Below are 20,790 nucleotides of genomic sequence, written 5' to 3' on the forward strand. Positions count from 1 at the left end.
AATACAGAATTTATCAGGCTGATGTATAGATTTTCCTCCACAAAATATGAAACCTGGATCTGAAAGGCTATTAACTCCAGAGAGATCCATTAAAGACGCCTGTCTGCAAATGGTATTTAAAAGTATTGCATCATCCCAGGAGGTATTGTCATGCTCTTTGGCTACGATTCGACTGCAGGTCACATAGTTAAAACTACCTCCAAACCCTAAAACTCTTGACATAAAAAAATTAATAATGTTCACCAGCTTAGAACATGGACTTTTCTATCAGCTTCAACTGGAGCCCATAAATATTAATGCATCCATAATTAGCCTTTTTAAATAATGCATCCAAAATTAAACATCAACGCAGTAATAAATCAGTCAGGCTCTTTGTTGTAGGTTTGTTTCAGGGGGGGTAGAGGTTTTTTCCCCTCCTGTGTCAGGCACATAAAATAAAATGCCAATTCCCTCACCATCTCTTCCCACCAGACCACTGATTGGACCAAATCTGATGCCATTTGTACTTAAAAGTCATCTTTCTTTCATTTAGAAAAATAAAAGTCATATCTGCTTTTTGATTTGCAAAATACTGACATGCAGCCAGCCCAAACCAAAGCTGAGCTAATGTTATTGAAACCACAGGACGTGAAGGGAGACAAAGCTCATCTCAGAGTCAAGGTGAGGGATAAAGTCAGGTTTGCAAAGTCTCTCATCCCTCACTGGCACAGTGCTCCCAGGAGGAGCCCTGTTCCCTGTGCAAAGAGCAGGAGGGAAGGAATCCCTGTGATGCAGAAACTTTGCAGGGGCTTTCCTCTGACACATCCCTCCCCTGGAGCTCACTGCGGGTGGGTTCCCAGCCAAGGCACCTGCATCTCACTTGCTCTTCCCTGACCAAAGTGGAAACTCTGAACAGGCTTTGGGGGATTGAACTTCAGCAGTGCCCCAAGCCAGTCTCAACATTTTACAAAAAGACATCCAAAAGAAATCACTTGGCATTTGCTTGTCTATAATTACTGATCAGCCAGAGCACCACCATCCATGGGAGGTTTCTGGCAGAGTAATGAAATCCCTTGCATTCTTGAGCTTCAAATTCTTTGCCCAGACATACCCCAGAATCAGCTCTGATCGTCCTACAGCACAGTCATCCCCCAGTGCTCAAGAACACAGTCTGCAGCTCCTCCTCATCAGGAGCTGTGGTTTGAGACTTTAGACACCTTGCTTAGACAGCACATCAATAATCCACACCTCCTCTATTTTATCAAACGCATATCTCAAGCTGTCTAAAAATCCTTACAGGAGTAGATTTCTCAGCAGCCTGACAAGAAAGCAAATTCACAACTACTTCCAGTTAGGAAATTCTTGGGTAAACGCCTCAGGACATGCAGCATGTTCCATCCCATATTGCTGTAACTTTCCAGCTCCCTCTCCAGCAAGCCTGGGAAGCAGGTACCACGGCAGGAAAGTACAGGCTTCTCCTTTTGCATCGCCAAGTCACTCCTATTAACTGTTTCCAGGAATAACAAGACACTTGGCGTTTTCGGTCACATGGATTGATTTCTACGTTCTGTAGTATAGTAAACTCGCTTTTCTTTCCAAAGTTTTGCCAAACCCAAAGCTCTGTTTTTATGTGAGGTTCTGTCCTGACGCTACATGTTCCCACACACCCAAACCAACTGTGGGTGCTCTGGTCACCGCCTCAGTTTACATGGGCAAAAGGAGGAGGTTTCTCACTGTGCTCAACTGCTCTCTGCCCTTTCCTCTTGCAACATCAGCACCCACAAAACTGAGAGCTCTCTCTGCCAGTCTCACACCATCCCACCAGTCTATTCCTGGAGCCCTCCCACAAAGTCCAGGCCACTTACGACTGATGGACGCTGCAGTTGTAGAAAACAAAATCCACAGAGGCAAATTTCTTCCCCGTCTCCTTGGATTTCAGGTAGAGCTTCACCACTCGCTTATCACCTGCAAGAGACCCAGGCAAAAAAAGACTTGTGATGGGCTGGAGGAAGCTGGGCATCCCCATTTAGTCCAGTTAATTAACAAAATCCTCCAAGTGTGGCAATAAAAAGAGAGTGTTCATCCACTCCCATTCAGACACCTAAGAGGCCGGCAGAGCCCAGGTACAGCTTTGAGCCCCTACAGCTAAACACAATCTGCTGGCATGGAGACTGGGGCCTTGGGTTTTATTGGGCATACTGAAGGAGGGTTTAATAGTTTGGGAGTCAGGAGAATGTCCTAGACCCCATGGCCACATCTGCCCAGGAATGGTACACAGATGAAAATAGGGCCAGGGTGCCCAGGAGTAAGTAAAATCACAAAGTGGTTTGGGCTGGAAGGGACCTTAAGGATTATCTAGTTCCAAGCCCACTGCCACTGGCTGTGTCCAAGCAGCTGTGTCCATGGCTTGGAGGAGACTAAAGAACCAGCCTACCACAAGCAGCAATTCCTTCTCCTATATCCCAAGAACCCAAGTGGGGTTCAGATCCCGAGACTGGGATCACTGTCACGGAAGGACTGTCCTTGTCCACATCTGCCTGTGGGGTAATACATACAACAACATTTGTCTCAGGCTTTTTTCCCACTCTGGGGCACAAGCTCACCACGGCCCCGGGTGATGGGGATGACATCCTTGGCAGAAGGAGAGCTGCAGTAGATCTTCCCATCCTCAATGCGGCTCTCTGACTCGGTGAAGTCTTCAAAGGAGCAGTTGACTCCTGCCGAGAGGTCGGGGACATTCCAGGCCTGCAAGACCAGCTAGGGAGGAGAGGCAAGAGCATCAACACAGAGAACTAGGCAAAAAGGCTCCTCTGTGCCTCTATGTGTAAATCTAGCCAACAGAAAAGAGCAGGGGGTGCAATTCCTCCTCTGCCACCCACACATGGTGAGGAGACCTGCTCTGGGCTTTTGCAAGGGAGCCCCATCCATGTACCTCCCTGCTCAAGCAAGGAGCACAGGTTTAAATGGGTTAAGAGCTGGAATGACTCACAGCCTCTGCCCTTGACACACCACAAGCTTTCATGCCTCAGCTGTCTACAGAGAACAAGAACAGCATCAGGGCTGAACTATGTTGCACAGAAAGGCAGAAAGGCACCCACTCCAAGAGAGGAGAGAAGAGAGGAGGGGAAGAATCCACCTCTTCCTCCACAAAGTCATCCCCAGGGTCAGCAGTTCTCACTTTACAAAACGCTTGCTTTATTTCTAATTTGAATTTTTCACAGCTTCCAGCCATTAGTTCTTGTTATGCTTTTCCTTGATAGATTAAAAAGCCCTTTAGTCCCTGATATTTGCTCCTTGTAAAGGCACTTATACTCTGTAATCAAGTCACCCCTTAATCTTCTTTTTGATAAGCTAAGCAGATTGAGCTCGGGAAGTCTCTCACTGTAAGGCATTTTCTCCAGCCTTCAACTCATTTACATGATGTTTACGGAAGTTTTTCGGTCCCTTTGAAAGCTGCACTTCAGCCCAAGCAGAGCATCCCCGTGTCATCTACCCCAGACCTCTGTGCAGCATCCTGCCATCAGTATGGAGATGAGTACCCCAGGAATGAAAACACTGCCCAGCTCCTAGCTTCATCTCAGGAGCGTCAAGAGCCCGCAGTGAGGGCTCAGCCTCAGCACCATTTTCCAGCACGCCAGGTGAACCTCCATCCATGTTTCATTTTAGATTTGGCAATACTAAACCCCAATTTCTCTGCTAAACAGCCCAAATCAAACCCAACTGCTCTGAAGGAACTTCACCCCTACCGCCCTCCAGTCCCAGTACCCCAGCAGGTCCCATCTGCAGCCATACCATATTTATCTCCACATTACCAAAGAAAATTTACCCCTCCAGAAGTGCTTTACAAACTGTTTCCCTCCAGTGACAATTCCCCTCTGATGAGAACTTTTTGAGATCTGTCACAGAGCCAGATCTTAATCCACTTAACATGTGCTTTATCAATATTGTATAATGCTGATTTTTAATCAGAACGTTGTGTTGTACCAAGTCAAAAGCCTTGTAGGTGGCTAAAGACATCATATCCCCACAGTCTGTCTTCTAACTCAAGTCATAAGTTAACCAAAGAGCAAAATGGGGTTTGTCAGTTACAAACCCATATTGACTGGCATAAATTATATTCCCATCCTTAAATCATTATCAGATGTATTCTGCACCTGTTCTTTTTCTTTTCTTCTTCAATTCTGAAGTAAAACTAAGTAGTCTCTGGCTATTTGGTCCCTCATGCATCTGAGAAAAGAAATAAGCACCTTTTCTGTTTCTGGGTTTTTTCTCAACATTCAGTTACTTATTACAAAGTCATATTATTACATACATCCCCAGGACACAGAACTCCTTGGCCAACTTCTGTAGGATTCCTGAGTGCCAGATACGGCACTCAGATATGGCAGAAACCTGGCAGTTTATTGCTAGTATGTGCTGTTTCTTATTCTCTTCATGGTGCTAATGGCCTGAAAAATACTTCAGGGAAGTGCCTCATCCTTTTTGCCTGCACAGAGAGAGAGCAGCGAGTTGAGGATCAAAGTCTCATCCAAAAATATCTGCTGCAGGCTGAAGTCAGAGACAGGCTATCGAACTAGAGCGAGACTGCTGACCTAAGACAGCATTTCTGATGGTCATGCTGTCATTATGGAGAAATATCTATGGCTCAGTTATGTCATTTCTGAATAATCATCAACTGGTTTATTATCTCCATCAGTATGGAGCCAATGGCCCGCCCTCATCAATGCCTTGCAGTTCGCTCTATTTTGTCTCAGCTCTCTCTTCCCCTTTCTCCCTATTCATCATTCATCAGTTATTTTTAATTGCCTTCTCCCCCGCCTGCAGAGGGTGGGGAGGAGCGTGAGGGAGCAGAGGTGTCTTACCGGGACCTCGGACATGGTGACTGAGATGTTCCTGGGCTGCACGGTGAGCTGGACACACTGCTGCAGCTCAGAGGCGAAGCGCTGCGGCTCATCCGCCCGCTCGCACCGGTCCTTGCGGGAGCAGCTGCAGGGGCAGGAGAGCACCGTGGTGAGGAGGAGAATCCCCTGGGGTCCTGCAGGAATTGGGGCTGGCACCATGGCAAACAGAACCTTTGGCATGGAAATGATGCCCGGGTAGGGACCTCGGATGACTGAGGCTTGTACCAGAGCTCTGCTCTCCCCTGAGACTTCAGGAGTATTTTATATTCAGTTTTTCTTAATGGCACAAGAATGATAAACTCAGGAGCCCATGGGAAGGATGATCAAGCCCTGGCAGCAGCTTCACTGTGCATGGATTCTGCTAAGCACAGTCTGGGCACCACAGGAGGGGATGACTGACTCCTTGGACCATTCCATCCCTCAGCATTTTGGGACCAAAGCCCAGGAGGGAAGCCCACAAGGAGACCAGCAGTGGGGATGGACACATTTTGTCAGCTTTAGGTCACTGGCACAGCTCCAGGGACAATCCTGCTGTACTCACATGTTGTGGAGGACACACCAGCCGCAGTGGGGGTCCCGGGAGCCCAGGCACAGCTCACAGCTCTCATACTGCTCACAGCTCTCCACTGGCACACGTGTCACCTGTGGGGAACAGACTCAGAATGAAGGGGGTCAGGCTGGCAGAGACAGACCCAGCACAGACTCACCCTGGCCTGTCAGTGGGAAGGCAGAAGAGGGAGCAGGCTGAGCCCCTTGCCATTGCCCACTGCTCTCCAGGCCCAGGCAGTGCATTTGCAGGCAACTTCCACCACAGAGAGACTTTTACTCCAAACAAGCTCCTTTCATTGTTGCACCTTTGCAGAATTTGAGAGTGGGCTGGGCCAACTCAGCTCCACATCGGCTCCCAGTGCCAGCCAGGCACCCCATGGCTGCTGCAGCCCTGCTCTGAAAGGGTTACCAGTCCTTTATTAATTGCTCCTCCAGATTTGATTAAAATCCCCTCATTCTCCAAGCCCTTCGAGCTCTGTTACAACTGTTCATTTAATTACTTTCCACCAGCACTCTGATAACACCAAGCGTACTAGGAAAGAGAGTGGGCTTTATTAAGGAGAGGGGAGGAGAAGAGGGGGTACAGGGAGGGGGAGCAGGAAGAGTGTTCCTGCTTCCCTGCCATAAGGAATCTGCAGCACCAAGCAGCTGCCCATGCCTGCTGTACTTGTGCCTCAGTTTCCCCACTGCTCCCATGGCTCAGCACTCACTCGTTAATTAAAATTTGTAAACTTCTTTACTGAAGGCTAAACCTGGGGTGTTCTCCCTCCAAACAGCACAGCAGAGCACAGGCTCAGCATGATGTCTAAGGGCTGCGATATGCTGGCCAACCAGTCGCCCCTAAGGTGGTGAATACACCCTGAATACACCCGTAATGTTCCCATTTGTTTGTCCCTGACATTGCCTTAGGCAAGTGGTGGCAGAGGGTTCCCCTCAGGCAGACCCTGCACAGACAAGTGTCAGGTCCCAGCGACTGTGTTGGTCCCTGGAGGAGATCCCCAGTCCAATGCAACTGCCCCGTTGGCATCCACTTCTCCAACATCTGCCCCACAGAGGGGAAGCTTAGCTGAGCAAGCTGTGGCACAGAAACAGCTAGGGATGGAAACACAGCCCAGGACAGCTGCATGGAGGAGCCTAAATGCAGGTTCTGCCCCACCTGGAAAAGTGCATGTTTCCTGCAGCGGAGCAGAAACCAGAAACAGTCACTGGGAGGAGGTGGGAAAAGCACTCTGCTGTCCCCTCAGGACTGTCTGGACAAACCTATGTTCCTGCTCCAGCATCCTTTCCCCTCCCAAGCCCTTGGGCTGGTGGCCAGGAGACTGTGAGGCTCCCAGCTTTGCTTGCAGTCCTGCTCACACGCACACACCTCTGGCTGAGCAAAGGAGCAGAGTGCTGGCAGACACAGGCACAGCACACCCCAGCACGGCCACCCTGTGTCACCTACCAGGCATGGCGTGCTGACACCAGATCAAGAAAGCGTCACCACCATGACAGGAACCTGCTTCACTCCCTCCAATTCAGCCCATGGATGGATGAACTCACACTAGCAGCCCTCCCACAGGTCACGGATCAAGCAAATGCTCACTAACACAACCAAAACTTCCTATCATGTGCCCAGACCACGCTGCCAGGATAACAATACCAGACACAGATTGGGTCTGTACCTCCAGTTAGCTCAGCACAAGCAGAGGCAGGGACCAAGGGGTGCATACCAGTAGCCTGGGGGTGCACCAGCCCTACGTCTCCTCTGCCTTGTCATGTAAAAACAACTGCTCCAGAGGACAAAGAGTTGTTTAGAGCAAGCAGCTCCTGCTGACCTGCGAAACCCTTGCTCAGGAGGGGACGGCCAAAACAGGGAGGAGGTTTACGGCCAACCACTCACAGCAAGGAAGGGTCAGGAAACCCTTGGTCCCCAGAGACCATGGGAATTTCAAGCAGCTGCTGCTAACAATTAAAGCCTCAAGACAGTGTTTCTGCAGGGAGGAGCTGCCCCAGGATCCCTAGGCAGCTCCAGTCCCAGGAGAGAGCTGCCCAAAAGGCTTCCCAGCACACAGGACTAGGGCTGCAGTGTGGGCTGCCAAGAAAGGAGAGGACTGCTGACCTCCCCCCTTACCTGTTTCTCAGTCATGGCATAGATGTGCTGACGGTCAGGGCTCAGCACCAGGTCTCGCAGGATGGAGCTGCCTTCATGGGCCACAACATTCTCGTACTGCAGAGCTTGGTGCTTCCTCTCAGCTGGCAAGTCCACGAGTATCTGTGGGGAGAGCAAGGGGGGGTAAGCACAATCCCTCACACACCTCAGCCCCCACCTTGGATGTGGGATACAGAATGTGCCCCATTAGGGACACCACTCCTCCACCCTACACCAATGTGGTGACTCCACAGACCCTGCAGCCCAGCAAAGTATCAGGTGATCTGCAAGCATCCCAACCCTTTCCAGAAGACCAAACTGCAATGCCTCCTTTGCTTTACTACATTTGTCTGGTGTATTTCATCACATTCATGCGGATGGCATTCATCTCTCTCCAGGGAGGGAGGACACATCCCTGGTTCTCACACTGCACCCCACTACGTGCTGCTGCTCAGCCCCAAAGTCCCTCCAAGTTGTAGCACAGAGCAGATGAGAGCCTAGCTTGCAGCAAAGCACCAAACCCCTCCTGTCCCAGCGGTGCTGAGAGCAGCTCACACATCACACGGCTCTGAGCCCTGCCAGGAAGGACGCTGTGGCACACACAGGCTCGGCTCCCATCAGCCCATCCATCACAGGAAACAATTGGACTCGTGACTGGGGAAGTCAAGAGGGTCTCAAGGTAGTTGGAGGTCAACAGAGGTTCAGAAAGTGCCTTTGTTCCCTGAGCAGGAACGTGGCGAAGGCTTTAATCTCCTTATGGCTCACAATTACGTTAAAGCTCTTCCTAAGCCCCTGTTCCTGGTTGTCCCCGCGATCAGCACATCAGGAGGCACCGTGAGGATGGAGGCACACGGCACACGGCACACAAACTCAGCTCTGCCACTTGGCATATCCTGACTGGCGCCTTCGCTAGCTGTGAGTACTTTGTGCTCATGCTATGGCTTGTGTACTCCCAGATTCGGGCTGACCCTGGCATGGGACAGCCTCGAGGGGGACAGTGATAGAGAAATGCCCAGAGGATGGGATGGCATGGCACTGCATGGCATGGCACGGCATGGCAGCCACACTAACCACACATTCTGCAAAATTCCCAGCGGTAGGCAGTGAAGCATCATGCCCAGCAAAATGGAGCAAACTACCTGTGATCATCTCCACACTGGTGGTGGCACACACAGAGGCCTGGTCCAGCATCCCCATCTGCAGGACTCAGGATCCCTCCACAGGACAGGGGCAAATCGGCTGCTTGGAATCACCCCCCAAATACATCCCCCAGCCCTGCCCCAGTCGCACCCACTCCCACAGCCCAGCACATCCATGACCACCCCCTGTGCCCCCAGAGCAGCCACCTCAGCACCCTGACCACCTCACCCCCTCCTGCAGTAAAGTGCCGCCAGCATTTGCAGAGTCTCCAATCAGGAGGATAGGGCCGGGAAAGCAGGATCCCGGTGTGCAGCTGATTAGCATGGAAATGTATGCGGCTCACAAACAAACCGGGCCCGTTTAATTAGAGCGGCGCCTTTGATTCACTGCCAGCCTCCTGCATGCACCAGCCCCGGATTATTTTTAGGCAGTTTTACAAAACAAATGTATTTAATTAAGAAAGAGAACCCTGAGCAACCAGAGAGAGATGAGTCCTGCACAGCAGTGAGCAGCGGGGCTGCCCTCTCTCCAGGGATGTGACAACTGGGCTTGCAGGGCCAGGCTAACTCTTGGGGCACAGCCAAACACCCCTGGTACCTCCTTCCACAGGACTGAAGAGCCTTCACCGTAACCCAAAATGGTCTTGGGTTCTTCATCCACCTTCTTAGCATCCTTTACCACACCCCTACACAGACTCTGCTCCCCATCAGCCCCGCACTTTGTAACCACTGTATGCTGGGGAAACCCAGAGGTGCTAAAGCCTCTGCCTGACTTTCTTGCAGGGGTATCTTTCTGCCCAACTCCAGGACCATGTCTGCTCCTACTCCAAACAGATCAGAGGAGGTCAAGCCCCAGACACCTACAGTACCCATGTGGCACTCCTGCCCAGCAGTGTCCCTTCCTCAGTGGTACCCAGCACGACCCCCAGATCACAACCATACCTCCCCACATCTCTTCGCAAGTTGCTCCCCTCACAGCTCTCCCCTCCCACAGTTTCTCCCCTATAAAATCCTTCCCAAGCCAGCTCTCTGGAGAAGAGTAATAGGGAGCACCCCTTCCACACCCCAGCAAGGCACCATCTCCCCACCTCACTATGGCAAAGTGACAAACACACCTTTCCAATCCTTTTATGGGCCGCAGCTCCAGCACAGAATAATCCATACAGTTTTACCCTGGTTCTAAAATAGATCTATGGCTGGATGTCGCGCTGGCAGTAATTTTTAACTAGTGGGGTAATTTCCCCATTACATTATTGCACTGTGCAGTGCTGGGAAAGAGAAAGAGATGTATTAAAAAAACAACAGACATGAAGCACTTCCAGTTAATTTGAGGCTCCAGGAAGAACCTAAAAATACTCTCAAGTAGTCAAAAGGGGCTGGAACCCAGCCTGACACATGTCAAGATGTTCTGGTGGGGCCATGCACACACAAGAACTCTCCTCTCTAGTACCTCCCCCCCCCCCCCCCCCCCGGCCAAATGTAGATGTATTTAAGAATCAGAAAATGAAATTTGGAAGACTTGATAATCAAGATGTTTTCTGGTTGGCCAAAGTGCAGGGCACAGAGGGAGATTGTGAGTTAGCTCATGGCAGGAAAATGCCACTAACACTCCTAACACTCCTCTCCAGCATGAGGAGATCATAAAATCATAGAAAGGTTTGGGTGGAAGCAAGCTTATAGATCATCTAGCTCTAATACGTCTGTTCCAACTCCCTGGTTCCATTATACCAGGTTGCTCAAAGCCCCATCCAACCCAGCTTGAAGACTGCAAGGGATGGGGCATCCACAACTTCCTGAGCATGATCAACCTGTGTCAGCAAATAGACCCCAGAATCCCCCCACACCAAGCAGGACCCAATTGCCCAGAGCACCCACTGCTGTGCAGGTGGGAACCCAATATCAGGGCCTTTCCAGCAGGATTAGCCCAACATGAACCTGCCCATCCGGGCCAGCAGGATAAGGATGGGCTCTTTGGACTATAGCATGGTGGAGCAGCACAAAGAATGCACAAGGAGCCTCCCATCTCCTACAGACACTAGAAGGGGCCACTTTCCTCCCCCTTCCTGGACCTGCAGGTTTGCTGGGAGCAGGGAAAGGGGGAGAGGATGCAGTTTAATCAGAGCAGACCCCCTCAGCAACACACTCCTTCCTGCCCACCCTGGCTGCCTTCCCACCCAGGGGAAAAACATTTACCATAAATATATAAATAATTAAATAAACATATTAACCTTTCTTCTCATCCTGATGCTGATATAATTACCCAATACTAATAATTACTCACACTAATTTCTTGCTCAGGATTCCTGCCCTCACTCCTGCCTGCCTCGGGCAGGCTTCAGGCAGCAACTCCGCAGTGGTGCCTCCTCCCAGGAGCTGCAGGAGCCCCAAGGGGCAACCAGCTCCCAGGGCTGTACTGAGGCACAGGAGCAGGAGTGAGGGTTGCCTTGAAGGGCTGCTGTCTTGTTAAGTACATGGGGAAGACCAGAGGCATGAAATTATAAACTCCCTGCTTGGGTTAATCATCTCAAAGCATGCCCAGGGGTTGCTCTGCCAGAAACCCATGTGCACCTCCTCCACAATCAAACAACGAGCTCACCCCCATGGGGCCAGCACCCAGCATAACTTCACTCTAAGAGGGGCTTAAGACGTGCATCCCCAGAAGCTGGGAACCCTGTCAAAGGAAGGATAAGGGAAAGGACGGGGTGCAACGCTCCAAACCCTGCCAACTCCAGTGTAATGAGTGACTGCTCGCTGCACACCCCAGCTGGACATACACAAAGTCCTCTCCCAAGACGGTTCCTGGGCATGGCTTTGTCTTGACTGGAGAAAGGCGCTGCCATCCCATACAGGGCTTTGGGGGAGGCAAGCATGTTGCCTTGCTAAGGAACAGTTCCTTCCATGGCAGCATGCTTCTCTCCTGGGCAAGGTGACCATCAGGCTTTATCCAGGTGAGGAAGCATTTCCCCACTGCTGATCAGCCAACCACCAGGAGAAGAATCTCCCAACACCCTTACGGCACCAGCAATGGGCACGAGGCAGAGAGGAGCATCTCCCCAGAGCTGACTTTTGGAAAGACAGGCAATGAGAGGAACGCGGGGCAGCAGCCGTGACCTGGCAGCTACCCAGAGCTGGCAGCAGACCCAGAGGAGGATGGCACTGGAGGACAGGGCTGGAGCTCAGTCTGGGCCAGGGACACCAGGTGGGGAGGGAGGAAGCACAGCTGGAGAGGGAAGGCAGCTGCAGACATGCCAAGGCTGCTTTTGGATTTAACACATGCCAGCAGAGGTCTGTGCGGGGTCTGGGAGGTGTTTGGGTGGGCCACTGGCTCCTCATAGAACCAAAACCACATTTTTGGGGGCCCACAGAGAAGGTCTCCAAGAGACACAATCTCACAGAGGACACCCCTAAGCCCAGCACCAGGAAGAGGGGGCTCTTCACTGCCCCACAGCCAGTCTTCCCTCCCACCGCAGCCTTACATCTCCCCACCTCCAGGCTCTCAAGCCTCCATCCTGGGTCCCAAGCGGTCCCCCGCAGACCCCTCCTCCGGGCAGGAGAAGTGCTCAGCCAGGCTTTGTACTCTTATCTGTGCAGGGCTGTGATTAATTCGCAGCGGCTGGCAGCAGCTACAAGAGGAGGGCGCTTTTGCCCGCCTGCCACACTTCAAAGGCAGGGACTTATCTGCCTGAAACACACTCCGCAGCCTTTTCACGGGGACCCTTTCCAGTTCCACGGGGCTCGCACGGTACTGACAGGCAATGCAAAAGAAAGGTTTATTTATGGGAGTGCATTTCAAAGCTTCCCCTCTTCCCTCTCAACACACGCTGAGGGAAGCAGAGAGTTCCCCAGCCCCAAGGATCTCCATTGGGGCCAGAGATTAAAAAGGCACAGCTGTGAGGAGAGGATGCTGGATAGAGAACCCTGTCCTACCTGTGCCCATGTCCTGGTCCCCTCCTGCCCTGTCCCCTTACCAGTGAGCAGCTCTGTAGTACATCACCGAGGTGGGAGGAGGAAGATGCACTGTCATGGGTGGAGGGCAGAGTGCAGCCTCAGGAGTGAAACCTTCCCCTCCCAAGGCCATTGGTGCTCGCAGCTCAGACACCATGGACGTCTCAGGCTTCCACCTCCAAATCAGCAGGTGCACGTGTCCCCTCCCTGACAGCAGGGCCGTGTGAACAGCCCCAGAATTCTGCTTTGATTTTGGCACCGTTCATCCAAAAGGCATAGGATAGGCCAAACATAACCAGAAGAGGAGCGGGTCCTGGCAGAGCTGACCCTACAAGCCATGGGGCCACCTCCCAGAGGCAGCAGAGGGTCTATACAGCCTGGCCACACCGGGGCAGAGGTGACAGCTGCTGGACAGTGTCACGCAACACCACTCTGACAAGCCTACAGCTGGAAAAGGCACATCCCATATTCAGCCAGGGAGGCTCACAGGGAAAGGGATGGTCTTGGGGGTCAGACTGCACAGCCTCTCCTGGCATATGGCGTGGGATCACCCCAAGGCAGTAAGACAGTGTGGGGACAGGGACACCAGCTGCCCCTCCACATGCCTTTCCTCAGGACAAGCAGCTGACACACACACGGCCCTCTCCAGTTTCCAAAGGAAAGGAAAGGGTTTAAATTAAATTAAAAATTCCTGGATCAGCTGCTCCAAGGAGACACACTCTTCTTCCCTTCACCCAGAAAGGCACAGCAACAGGCAGGGAGACAAGAGCAGCTGCAGGGCCATGGCATCATCTGTCCCATGGACACAGCCTTGGGAGCTGGGTACTTACTGGAGAGAGGGACACTGTCATGCTGGGGGTCAAGAGCAGGAGGTCAAGGCAGTGACTCCTGCTCCCTCACTCTGTATTTCAGGTTACCAAACTTTGGTATCCAGGGTGGTAAGGATTTGCTCAGATAACCAAGAAATTGCCATAAGGAGTGCCTCAGCCACACTTTATGAGGGCTAACTCTACGGGTGCTCTGTGCCAAGGGGCAGGAGCCAGACACCCAGTGGAAGGGTAAAACAGCCAGCAGCAGGGCCATGGGCAGGGCTGTGGGCATGCATCTTGCAGAGGCTTGTCCCAGGACTGATGACAGGATGGGCCCCACAGAAACATCCTAGCTATGCGAGGCAGGCTGGCAGCTGACACCACAGCTCCCACAGCCCCACTGCTCCTCCCCAGCCCCACTGCTCCCACTGCTCCCCCAGCCCCACTGCTCCCCTCAGCCCCACTGCTCCCCCAGCCCCACTGCTCCTCCCCAGCCCCACTGCTCCTCCCCAGCCCCACTGCTCCTCCCCAGCCCCACTGCTCCTCCCCAGCCCCACTGCTCCCCCAGCCCCACTGCTCCCCTCAGCCCCACTGCTCCCCCAGCCCCACTGCTCCCCTCAGCCCCACTGCTCCTCCCCAGCCCCACTGCTCCCACAGCTCCTCCAGCCCCACAGCTCCCCCAGCCCTCATTGCTCCCCCAGGGCTGGGATGCTCCTGCCTCATCATTAACCTGTCAAGGAGACAGGTAAGCTGCCCGATTCCATTCAGTGAAACCCATTCACTTAGTAAAGATTAAGTACATGCCCAGCTTTTGTCCTGGGCCCAACATCACCCTGAGTTGGAGAGTTTTGGGACTTTAATCATATTGGTACAATAAAGCAATAAACAAGATGATACTTAATCTAAATTAATGCACAGCAAGAAATCCACCACCTCACTGACACTGGCAGATGTGGCACAGGTTCACCCAGCTGGTTCCAAAGCCTGTGTGTCAACCCGAGGCAGGATCCTGAGCTCAGCCATGTGGGCTGAGGACAGACACACTCACTGTGCCTCTCTGGGAGGTAGGGTGGGAACTGGGTGAAGCACTGGGGCTTGCCATAGGAAAGAGAACAGAAGAGGAGGCAGGGCAGCAACCCTGCCCAGCAGGCCCCCAAAGCGTAGCAACACCTTCCCCAAAACTTCTCAACCACCTTTTCCTTTCATTTAAACTCATTTCAATCTTTTCCTCTTGTTCAGCCACCCACACAAGTGGTGCTCCACCACGCTAAGTGGGCTCAGCAGAGCCAGTTATACCAGCACCAGCCCACGCAGCACAGCATAGGACTGACCAGCTCCATGCTCACCATCTGCAAACCTTCCCAAAATCTCTCCTGACCAGGTCTGCCAGCATTGCTGATTCAGCAGGACGTGAAGTACAGCCCAACACACTTCCAGCAATTTTGACAGAATTAAGACACTGTCAGAAAATTCCTTCCCATCTTTCTGTACCAAAAGTGAACTGCTGGAAAGAGGGAGCAAGTGCCAGGATAATGCATAGGAGAAGCACCTTTGGCAGAGTCAAACCCAGGTGAGACAGAGACTGACGGATGCTGAAGTCACAATGAAGTGGTAGGAGGAATTACAGGCTCCCACTGGGAGCCACATAACGTGTGATGGGTTAACTGGGTTGCCCCACTTTCATCCCGAATAAAGTCCTGGGTCCCATCCCTGCCAGCCCCTAGCCCCACATCCCACAGCAGCTCCAGCAATCCTGAGCCATTGATTTCTCAGTCTTGCCCTTCAAAACCCTCTTGGCTCAGAGCCCAGTTCATATCATCTAGTCACTAAGGAGCAAAATATCTCTATTATTATTGCAATTATTTCCCAATCAGCATCGCTCAGGGCTGAGGCAGTCAGAAGAGGCCTCCAACAAACAAATCAATGGGCAGGCACTACTCTGGGGCTGCTGGAGACCAGGCAGCAGGCAATGGCAGCTGTTGAGTGGCACGAGGGAAGGGGGATGGGGGACCCCAGGGACCTCTCCATGTGATGCTATGACCTGGTAAGGTGGCAGTCTTTTCTGACCCTCGGCCAAGCAACAGTGATGCAACTTAACCTCTGCACAGAGAATGCATGCAGCCACCAACCCTGCACGATCCAGACACCACACAAGGACTCTGCCTCCGAGGCTACAGAGAGCTGACAGGAATCCCAGGGTGTCCCTGGGGGAAGCATGGCAGCTGCAAGGGCATCAATTCTCCAAGGAGGGAGTGAAAGAGCATTTCAAAACTATACCTCCAGCAACACAGTGCCTGTTCCCATTCCAGCAAAAACATCCAGTGAAACCCCCACACTACATCCCACCACAGAAATGTCCTTTGCAAGGGAGAGAGCACAGGCAGGTAAGACAATCCTGCTTTTTCTCAAGCCTTGGGAAGAAAGGAGGGAGCTCTGGTAACCCCAGGAACAGGTGGAGAAGGAATTTTAGCCTCGCAAAATGGAAGGTAAGGGCAGGAAGAGCACAAAGCAAAATACAACAGGGATCTCCTCTCTGCATCCGACTGTTCTCCTGCATGTAAAAATAAAGCCCTGGGTGACAACAGTCAAGGGCAGAGCACATCATAGAAATACTGGATTATTTTTTCTCCTGTTCATTAATTACTGTAGGCATCCCAAGAGTCCCAGCAGGCCCCAGGCAAGAAAGGCATGAATGAAGCCATGGCAATGTGTCACCCTCCCAGCTCCCACAGGACTCAGGCTGCACGTGACCAGCCTGGGGCCAGTTAATACCTAAACCTTCCAGAGAAGGCCCTGGAGAGAAAGCTCTCACCTGAAGGACTCAATCCTGAGTTTTCAAGACAAAAGCCATCTCTTCTACTGCCAAGTCACTGGCTCCTCCAGAGATCACATGGGCACCAGCCAAACCCTTGGCTACTGGTCCCCCCTGACACACAGCCCATCACAGCAAGCAGAGCAGACCCAGAGCCACCATCCCCAGCCTCTCCATAGCCTAGAAACTAATATTTATTCTGCAAATCCGAATTATTTACCTCTTAATGATGTTGCTCAGCTCAACAGGGCAGCATAAACCTTCTTTCCTGAGCTTCCCTCAGCTTCTACCAGATAAGCAACCAGACCAAGATAACCTCAACATGAATGCCAAAGGCTTGTCCCACCACCCTCACCATCGTGCCCACTTGGGACATGGAGTGATGATCAGGCGAAGTCTCTGCCTGTGGCCAGGGGCCCAAAGCCTTGCTACCTGAGAACAGGAATGGGGACTGCCCTATTTCCAGGGAAAAAAAGGCAGGGAGGGGGTAACAGGCCTTCACCAGGGACACGTCAGGGAGGAAGTATGAGCTCCCAGGGCTGCAGCACAGCTGGAGATCAGCTGAACCCCTCCTCCCCTCTCAGCTCCAGGAAAACAGCTTTTTCCTTCCTGGACTCTAAACAGCACAGCAGCAAGAGAGGAGCTGCCTGAGGACTAGGCAGGGTCTTGCAAACAGAGGAGTCAGTGGCAGGAAAAGCCCACAGAGTGGAGGCTGTAGAGGGACATACCCCAAGGGGGAATCTGTTTCAGGGTACTCCCCCTGGTCAGCTCCCCTTCCACCCCAGTGCCCACTCCAGCAGCCCCACACACAGATTCAGCACAAGTCAACCCCTGTTTCAATGGGGCTGCCTGTGCAGGCACAATGGCTCATATCTGGATTTACCCATCCATCAGACTCCAACACCTTCTGCACCCCCATCTCAGCCCCGCCCTCATCCAGCTCCATTTCCACAGCATGAGAGCCAAAAGCCATTTCCTGCAGCAAGATGACTGTAACAGGAACAAAATCCACTGCACATTCACCTCCACAGAAGGAGAAGGACAACACTGATGGCATGGGGGATTCAGCTTCACCCATTCAACACCAGCTTTGATCCCTTCCTACCCATCACTCCTCTTTTTACTGCAGCTCTTGGCTGTACTGGTGTTTTATCTCCATGGACAAATCACACCAGACTGCCCAGGAGAAGCTCATAAGCAATAAACAATCAGGGTCTAAATATCGCAGGGCACAGTGACATTAAATATTAAGAGCCAGCACAGGCAGCAGGGCTGGGCATGCAGAATCTCTTACAGATTCAATGACAAAATCATGCATTACATGATGGACTCCATGAGAATGCAACCCATACCATCAGGAGTAGACAAAGTTAGAGGCACACTTTTTTTAACCTTTTCTGATCAACAGCTCCACTGTCAACATACCACAATCAAAACTCCAGGTCCTGCCTTTCCTCATAAAACAGTCCCTGCTCCAAACACAAACACTTTCAAGATTAGAGAAGAAATCCTCCAACATTCCACGGCCAGTGATCCTGGTGATAACAGCCAGCTAAGCCTGGCTTCACAGTGAGCACACCAGAGTGCCTGCAAATATTTTGCTTGCAATAATCTTAGACCCTCTCACTCACTCCAGCTTGAGCCCTTGATGCTAAATTCCCTGATATCCTTTTTGCTCACATTTTAAAATTTCATTCCCACACTCTAAACTTTTGGCCTCTTACACCATTTCTAGTGCAGAGAGCCACATCCCTGGCTACACTACACCATTCTATACATACCCAAAAAGCCAAGGGAAAGGTATGGGGCCAAGGCATGGCTCCCCACCATGCAGAACTCGGAGCAAAGAAAACCACTTGTCTGCAGTGAGCTCCCTGTTCAAAACCAGGATGGAAATTAGGCCCTCCAGTCTGTGCATCAGAGCAATTTCGAAGGAGAGATTGAGAAGATTTAAACAGAGAGATTGCTTTCCCTAAGGATGCTGCTCAAGATATTTAAGAGTTCAGGTTTTAGACAGCGTGGATTTCCTTTGGAACTGATGCAGAACTCCCTGCTCTGCTTCTGCAGGCAGCAATCCCTTCTGCAGGCTCTCAGGGAGCACAGGGTCCTGTTGGCCAACACAGAGCCCACCACTGACCACAGGGTGGTATGGCCACATTTTATCCAGAGGGGTAAAATGGGGCACAGAGGGGCTGGAACCCACCCTGAGCTTTCCAGGTGTGACAGTACTCAGCCACAAATCATTGTGACCTCAGCTCTTGCAGGTCCATGCAACAGGAAATGAAGAACCTGGCTGCCTCCTTAACAAATTCCTCCTGTGAATGCAGGGCTGCTCTCTGAAAGCCCAGCTCTTGCTAAGACTAGACCAGACCACATGCCACATCCAAAACTAAGTTCTCAGATCTTCAAGGAACACCTACCACCCTCTCCACCATTCCCAGCGCTTACAGGAGATTTCAAGTGGAGCTGCTACCCACCAGGACTTGCCAGCACCTTGGCCATGGGGCATTCCCACACAGGAATGCAGTTGATACTTGGCAGTCTGCAGAGGGCTGGCCTGGGGTCAAAACTAGCTGGACCTTACCAGCCTGGTGCTGGAGGGAACAGAGATGGGGACAGGCAGACAGCACCTGGATAAACAGCTTTATCCCAAGATGCAACCCTGGCAGACACCCATCACATGCCTGAATATCTGTAAAGGGAGGCCAAGGGGTGGGAAATGATGTTAATTAAAGTTTTAATTACTGTAACCAAACGAGTAGTATAATTACTTTATTCTCACAGAGACTTCAAACTGATTAAGGACCACGTGCACAATCTTCGGGTTGATGCGGTTTTTAATTAAATGTGCCATTGAAGATGGTGAGGGTTGGGCAGGACAATGGCTCAGCCCTTCCTGGACCTCCAGGGACCTCATGTGAGGAGGGAGCCCAGGCTGGCTGAGACATGTGGGTCAGCAGCAGCCAGTGCCAAAGGCAGCTGCTTTGAAAAGACTGAAGATGCAAGGTGCACAGGGGAGTCTTGCAGGAATAGCTCCTCTCCTATACATCAGCCCTCAGCTTCACATTCCCTCAAAATGTCTGTCTTTACAAACATTTCCAAAACAGCCCCACATGGGCACTGAAAATATTAATAAACTGGTGCTGCCAACTGGAGGGAATGATTAAAAAACAATTTTGCAAAGGTATCCTTTTCAAATAATAATAATACTAAAAGACAGAGCAGTAGAAATTAAATTCCCAGTCCCCTACCTCAAATAAATAGTATCAGAATTTGAAATGAGACATAATTACCCCGGCAAGGTTAAAGCCGCTAATGCACACGGAATACAGAATCACCATCCATCATAATCATATCTCATATCACAGCCATTATTTATAATTAGGAGGCACAGTTTAAAAAACACATAAAGACGCCCATGCAATGCAGTAATTCTTCTGTTATTGCTCCTGGAGGGCCAATCCTGCTCCGATTTGTGGAGTCCAGAATCAGGCAAAAGTAATTCCCTAAAAGTCATTCCCAAAAATTTCCTCTTATGGAAGGGGAACCCACATCAGCCCACCTGCAAGCCATATTGGCAGCAGTAGAGCACATCCAGGCTGCACTGGGTTCCTCCCAGCCTTTTGAAACCCAAGTGGGCTCACACACCATCCAGTCATGAATTTACCATTTTTCCCCCCAAATGTCAGTGCAGGAAGAGTGGAGCTGAGCAGACAGCAGAGTCACAGCCTGGCTCAGCAAGGCAGGGACAGCCAAGCGTGGTGGGCTGTACCTGGGCTCTCTCCTCAGCTGGGTGGTTGGGTTTTGTTACCTATTTTCAAAACCACAAAACAAGTTATAGCAAGAGCTGGGAAAACCAAAAGCTAACCCCAGAGCTGCTGAAAGCTGCCCTGCTTTGAAGCACAGGCTTTGCAGTCTGCCCTTGTGCCCCAGTGAAATATTAACAAGCTTCCGGTGAAGCAGGAGGAAATTACACTTAATATATTCTGGGGAAGTCCGCAGACAGCAGTGCCTAAGCAGCAGAGCCTGGCTCTAGAGGGACCTGCCTCCAAGTCCCCTCTCCTGCCAGCAACAAGGAGCAGCCAGTCGGCAGCCCTGCAGGGACGTGCAGCAGCTCCACTGCACACGAAAGCACTGAGAGAAGCCTTACATAGAAAAGCACAAAGCCCTTGCTCAGAAAAGCACAAACCCATGGTGGGGTAACACAGCTGGTTCTGAGCCCCAGGAGTCTGGGGGAAGTGGATTTACACCCTTTGACGACAAAATGGAAAGCAACAGTGGTTGGACATGGTGTCCTGGGGATACAGAGCCGTGCTGCAGAGGTGACAGCCCAGTATAAGGCCACAGGAATGAAAGATGCATGAACATACGTGTGTAAATCTAAGGTACAGTGTTTTTGTGGATTGAAAAGCAAGCTGGGATAAGGACAGGGAAGAGTTGAGGCTCAAGTCTCAGGCTCAAGCAGCCCCAAGAAGGAGCTAAACCATCAGCAAGCGAAAACCAGCTTGCCCCACCAGTCTCATGA

At 51.5% G+C, this 20,790-nt stretch overlaps 1 protein-coding gene across 1 annotated transcript in view; it reads right to left on the bottom strand.

Annotated features, from left to right (window-relative positions):
• PLXNA1 (plexin A1) overlaps positions 1-20,790 on the bottom strand; it is a 111,308-nt gene that overhangs the window by 54,302 nt on the left and 36,216 nt on the right. The window contains exons 4-8 of the mRNA XM_066326662.1: positions 7,543-7,683; positions 5,422-5,522; positions 4,842-4,965; positions 2,583-2,736; positions 1,845-1,944 (exon numbers count right to left, since the gene is read on the bottom strand). Coding sequence (XP_066182759.1) covers positions 1,845-1,944; positions 2,583-2,736; positions 4,842-4,965; positions 5,422-5,522; positions 7,543-7,683 — 620 coding nt within the window. The remainder of the gene's footprint in view (positions 1-1,844; positions 1,945-2,582; positions 2,737-4,841; positions 4,966-5,421; positions 5,523-7,542; positions 7,684-20,790) is intronic.

This window comes from Sylvia atricapilla, chromosome 11, assembly GCF_009819655.1.
Source record: "Sylvia atricapilla isolate bSylAtr1 chromosome 11, bSylAtr1.pri, whole genome shotgun sequence".
In the NCBI taxonomy this organism is placed as follows: Eukaryota; Metazoa; Chordata; class Aves; order Passeriformes; family Sylviidae; genus Sylvia; species Sylvia atricapilla.